Here is a 5706-nt window from a genome sequence, read left to right on the forward strand (position 1 = left end):
ACCTTTTCCTACACGATCCTTTAGACGATTGCTTACCTCTATCAAATCTGAACAAAGCCCACCCTTTAGATTCTCACTCCAATAATACTGAGGGCTTTGAGTGGTGGTGTCATCTCTGTTTCCTTCTGTTCATGTGGAGACTGTTCGAGGTAGACGATTGGGTTTTGCTGAGCAATATCTTATCGTCTTAGCAAAAGCAAGATTTGCTGTGAAGAAGAAGTCTTCAATTGGTATGATCTTTCAATCTCTTATTTACTGTTCTTTTGAGCATGTCAATATTTTAGCATTATGAATGCATTTTAGTATGTTTGAATGTATATGTGGAAATTCTGTCATGATGAATTGGAAAGATCCACTTCCGCTCGTAGGTACTCTTGAATAAGAGTTCCTTCACAAGTGTCATTCTATTATTCATTATTCTTTTCAATAATAATTAATTATTCTTTATTTTTCTGTAAAACCTTAAAAGGGCAAAATGTGTATAAATTGAGGCTAGCACCTTGAATAATACAGTGAAGAATTCTGAAGTGCAATATAAATCCAACAGTTATTTTTAATTTCTAGCTTGGTACCAGAGCGTTAATGGAAAATGCCACCACCGGAGTTGTACCTATGGCCTCAAAGACCGCTAAGTTTAGCACCCCACCATTGAACCAGCTGCTCAACCAAATAACAAGTGTGAAGCTTGAACGAGGAAACTTCATGCTATGGAAAACCTTGGCCCTTCCTATTCTAAGAGGTTATAAGCTTGAAGGCCATCTTTCAGGTATTGCTCTATGTCCTCACATGTTTGTTTCCCACCCCTCGACTGGAACCTCTGAATCAGAATTTGTTGCGAAAGAATCCCAATCTGCTGATCTGGGTGGAGCGTCCAGCTCAACGACTGCAAGAATCATCAATCCTCAATATGAAGCTTGGTTAACTGTTGATCAACTCCTTCTCGGTTGTCTCTATAATTCTATGTCTCCTGAAGTTGTTGTTCAGTTGATAGGCTATGATAATGCTCAATACTTGTGGGAAGTGATTCAAACTCTATTTGGGGTTCAATCCTTTGCTGACGAGGATTATCTCAGACAAGGTTTTCAACAAACTCACGATAGTAACTTGTCAATGTCTGATTATTTGAAACTTATGAAATTGCACTCTGATAATTTAGCACAGGCCAGCAGCCTTGTTTCAACTCGCAATCTTATTTCCCAAGTTTTAATTGGCTTAGACGAAGAATACAACCCAGTGATAGTTGTAATTCAAAGTAAACCCAATATCTTGTGGCTTGATATGCAGTCCGACCTGTTGTCATTTGAGAAACGACTGGAACATCAAACCTCATCAAAGGCTTTTACACTTAATCAATCTACTCTATTAATGTAGCGTTTAATCTCCCCTCTTCTATTGCCTAGTCGTCTAATCAGGGCAATAACTCCACCACAAATCGGCAAAATTACAATAGTTCAAAGGGCAACACTAGTAATCATGGTGGAAACACATAGGGGTCGTGGCCGTGGCGGAGGCAACCGCCCAACATATCAAGTTTGCACACGCTATAGCCATGCTCTTGATGTTTTTTATCAAAGGTATAATCGAGAGTTTATGCCAAGTCAACATCAATCCAAAGGAAACCAAAACCAAGGCAATTCAGGACCTAATCGTGTAGCCTTTGTTACCTCTTAGACCAATCATCCTTTTCTTGCTACACCTGAGATAGTGGCAGATTCAAACTGGTACGCTGACTACAACAACCTAAACAACCCTACAGATTATACATGTATTTATTATGTTACTATTGGTAATGGAGCTTCATTATATATATCTGTTGTAGGAAACTTTTGTCTCACTGCAAATGATTGCAACTAAAAGTAATTGGCGTCTTATGTGTGCCTGAGATAGCAAAGAATCTGGTTAGTATTTCAAAATGAGCAAAAGATAATGTTGTATTTATTGAGTTTCATGGTGACTCTTGTGTTGTTAAGGACAAGTTTACACACAAACCCCTGCTGAAAGGAACTCTTAATGGAGGATTATATCAATAAGAGGCTACAGCAGTTGGAGCTGATTCGGAAGGAGTGAAAAATCGTTTGGACAAACCCCTACACAAAAATGGTTCAACAGTGTTCAAAGTTAGTCTAAGTATGAATATGGTTTAGTCTATGGCCTTGTGGCATCAATGATTAGGTCATGCGTCGTTGAGAGTCTTAAAGTCTATTCTAAAAGAATGTAATCAGTCAGTTACAACTAATGAAGAACATCTATTTTGTGAATCTTGTCAACTAGGCAAAGCCCATTCGTTACTTTTCCTCCTTCCAGTTCTCGTGCTAAAAAAAAAAATTGATTACAACAGGTTTGGGGTCCTGCACCCATGATATGTCTTCAAATGGATATAGATATTATGTGCTTTTCATGGATGATTACAATAGGTTTCTACGGATTTACCTGTTTAAATTAAAATCTAATACATTGCCAGCCTTCCAACATTTTCTAAAAATGATCAAGACTCAGTTCAATGCCACACTTAAGACATTACAATCAGACAACGGTGGAGAATATGTCAAAATCCATCATCTATGCCAAGAGTTGGGAATTACCTCTAGGTTTTCATGCCCTCACACTTCGGCTCTGAATGGCCATGCAGAGAAAACATAGGCATTTGGGAATAACGCTACTGGGTCAGGCATCCATGCCATTACATTTGTAGTGGGATGCTTTCCTCATGGCTTGCTGTCTAATCAATGGTCTACCTACGCCTGTTCTTCATGGCTCTTCCCCACTTCAAATCATGCTTCAAAAGACTCTTGAAATCTCTTCAATCAGAGTATTTGGTTGTGTGTGTTTCCCATGCCTAAGACCATATCAAACTCACAAATTTCAGTTTTACTCTGAAAAATGTGTATATTTGGGACCAAGCCTTGTTCACAAAGGTCGTCGTTGTCTAAATAAAGATGTTAGGATCTTCATTTCAACGGCTATTAAATTTCATGAAACTGACTTTCTTTTTTCCTATGGATTTCAAGCCCTGTCTCAACACCTTTGCAAAGGGAGGACAATTCCCAAGCCAACATCACCTGCTTATCCCCTTCTTCCCAATCTTAGCCCATTGCTTCAGACCCTTCCTGATCCACAACCAACTCAAACCAATCTCGACTCATCACCAAATCTCACTACCATTCAGCCTCAAACTCAGTAAGGCCTAAACCCCATTCCTATCCCTACCTTTTCCCCAAACCCTTTGTCCAGTCCAACACCAGGATCCCATGAGGGCCCAACCCAACAACCCTTGTCTACCTCTACTGATACCCTTCTTCACTCTCTGCCCTCTAGTCCTACTCCAACCAATGACTTGTCGACTCCAAGTGATAATCCCTCTTCACCTATCCTTCATCCTCTTCCTATGTCAATACCAATTATTCCTTCTCACCCTATGATAACCAAAGCAAAAGCTGGTGTCTTTAAGCCCAAAGCATGGCTTGCTTCTACTCAAAAAGACTGGACACTGACTGAACCAACAACCGTGAAAGTGGCTCTTACTACCCCTCAATGGAAGGCAACCATGGACAATGAATATGTAGCCCTTATATTTATACATGGCACCTGGTCCCTATCAACAAACCTTAATGTTTTTGAAAACAAATAGGTGTTTCGTTTGAAGAAAAATCCGGATGGTACCATTCAACGATATAAAGCCAGATTAGTAGTGAAAGGATTTCATCAAACTTCTGGGATTGACTTCTATGAAACATCCAGCCTTGTTGTTAAACCCACAACTATTCGAGTTGTCCTCAATCTTGTTGTTACCAAAGAATGGGCTTTTTGTCCCTTGAATTTCAATAATGCCTTTCTAAATAGTGCCCTCACTAAGGATGTTTATGAAGGAAATCGAACACGAGGATTTCCATGAGCAGCAGAATAGATCATTCCAAATTACAATCATGTATGAACATTACAAATTATAGTCGTACACAGAAAAAAAATGGTTATGCATTCAATATAGAAATTAAAGCATAAAACTACAAATGATCAAGAAGAGAAATACTACGAACATTTGTGGACTTGTCTCCACACTCCTTGATCACGAACGCTCGAACACAGAAACCTCGAACGCTTGAACAACACGATCGCTCCACAGCACGAACATCGCGCACTCAAACTCAGCGATCGCCTCGGTCACGAACTACCCAACAACACGAACGGCCTCCACAGAACCTCAACAGTGTCGAGTATAGTATGACACCACCAAGAAGGCTACCTTGGTATTCTCGGTGTGAGAATCCAGAGGGTGAGCTTTGTTTGGACTTGGTTTGAGGCAAAAGACAGAGGATTCAACAATCATGTAAACAGATAGGCAAGTGGGAAAAGGCTGAACCTATCGTATAGGTTGATGCCCAATCATTTAGCAAAAGCTAAGCGATCATCTAGCAAAAGCTAAGTGATCGTTTAGCTGCGTGTCTGTCATCTACAAATACTACACGATCATTTACCTTTTGTCAAGCGGTCACTTAGTAAATCCGTATTTACTTGACAACTTTTTTTTCGAGAGAAAATTCACAAATTCAATATTTGCAGAACTTACTAAAATTAGGAAAATAATTTTCTTTTTATCTCACGGTTACCATGAACCACCAATAACCTCCCACTCAATTGGTTATTGGAGAAAAAGAATTAATTATCTAATAATTAATATTATTATAAATATAAATGATAACCAACTTATCATACTATATTTATAACCTATAGTTTTAATATTTTATCTCATGAAACATATAAACCATAGTTCTTTTTCTATTCCATGGTACTTAATGTAAATCTCATTTACATTAATCATCCACTAGATCTATCTCATACATCATACCGATCATATCATATATAGTCGAATTACCTCTTGTCAATTTGAACATTTCAAATCAACACCAAGAACTGATCCTCAACTGAATCCATTGAGCTACCAAGGGGACCTTATGGACCTGTAGCTCGAAGCTCCAACAGTACGTGAATAACTGATTAAACTCTTTAGTCACAGGATTCACCATCCGTTAACTACCAGGCACTCCACTAAAGACCGACAGTTGAACTCTTCTTACTATAGATATATTATATGTACATCTTAACCAATCAAAATTGCTACAACCCTTCATAAATCGCTTGTAAGTACAGCTGGGCCAATAACCATTATGCCCCTGTAGTTACACCTAACTCCTTAAATACCATTGATCCCTCTAATGAACATAAGTCATAGTCCTACGATGACTGAGTCCTCTCTTTTAAAGAGAAGTTGTGGTCACTATGTTCAAGCCTCGGAATCAGCCCTTAAGAGAGCAATCTCTCTACTTATCCCTGCTTCGAGAAAGGAGTGAATCCATCTTGTGGATTGAGTTCCCAGCTCCCAGATCAGAAAAGTCCCCAAAAAGGTAGGTATGTTGAGTTGGCAATCTGGTCACTCTCACCCATACTAATCAAAGGACCGCCCTCAAAGGTAGGAGTTCTCAAAACACTCAGGATTGAGGTCGTGTCACCTATGGTTCTTTAGGTGAGATGTAAGTCTCTAGTATCAACGGCGTTATATACAGAGTCTAGTCATCTCGTGGTCCGGGTCTTATATAAACTCTTTGTATAGGACACCCCTACTCACACATCTCCACATGAATGGTCAGGATCTACCATCTATAGTAGTTTATAATACTTGCAAACACAAAGCGGGTCGTATCCATAGTGTCA

The 5706-nt window shown here is 39.2% G+C and overlaps 1 protein-coding gene across 1 annotated transcript; it reads left to right on the forward strand.

Moving 5' to 3' along the window:
- The first annotated feature begins 582 nt into the window (after positions 1-582).
- On the forward strand, positions 583-1371 carry LOC150035571 (uncharacterized). The gene has a single exon (XM_090314356.1). The coding sequence runs from the start codon at positions 583-585 to the stop codon at positions 1369-1371; it is 789 nt and encodes a 262-aa protein (XP_090170482.1).
- The last annotated feature ends 4335 nt before the right edge of the window (positions 1372-5706 follow it).

The sequence above is a fragment of the Benincasa hispida genome, chromosome 6 (genome assembly GCF_027475165.1).
Source record: "Benincasa hispida cultivar pf3 chromosome 6, pf3_genome.v1.1, whole genome shotgun sequence".
NCBI classification, from domain to species: Eukaryota; Viridiplantae; Streptophyta; class Magnoliopsida; order Cucurbitales; family Cucurbitaceae; genus Benincasa; species Benincasa hispida.

Coding starts and splice junctions, on each gene's coding strand:
- LOC150035571 (XM_090314356.1), top strand. CDS start 583: ATGGAAAATGCCACCACCGGAGTTGTACCTATGGCCTCAAAGACCGCT.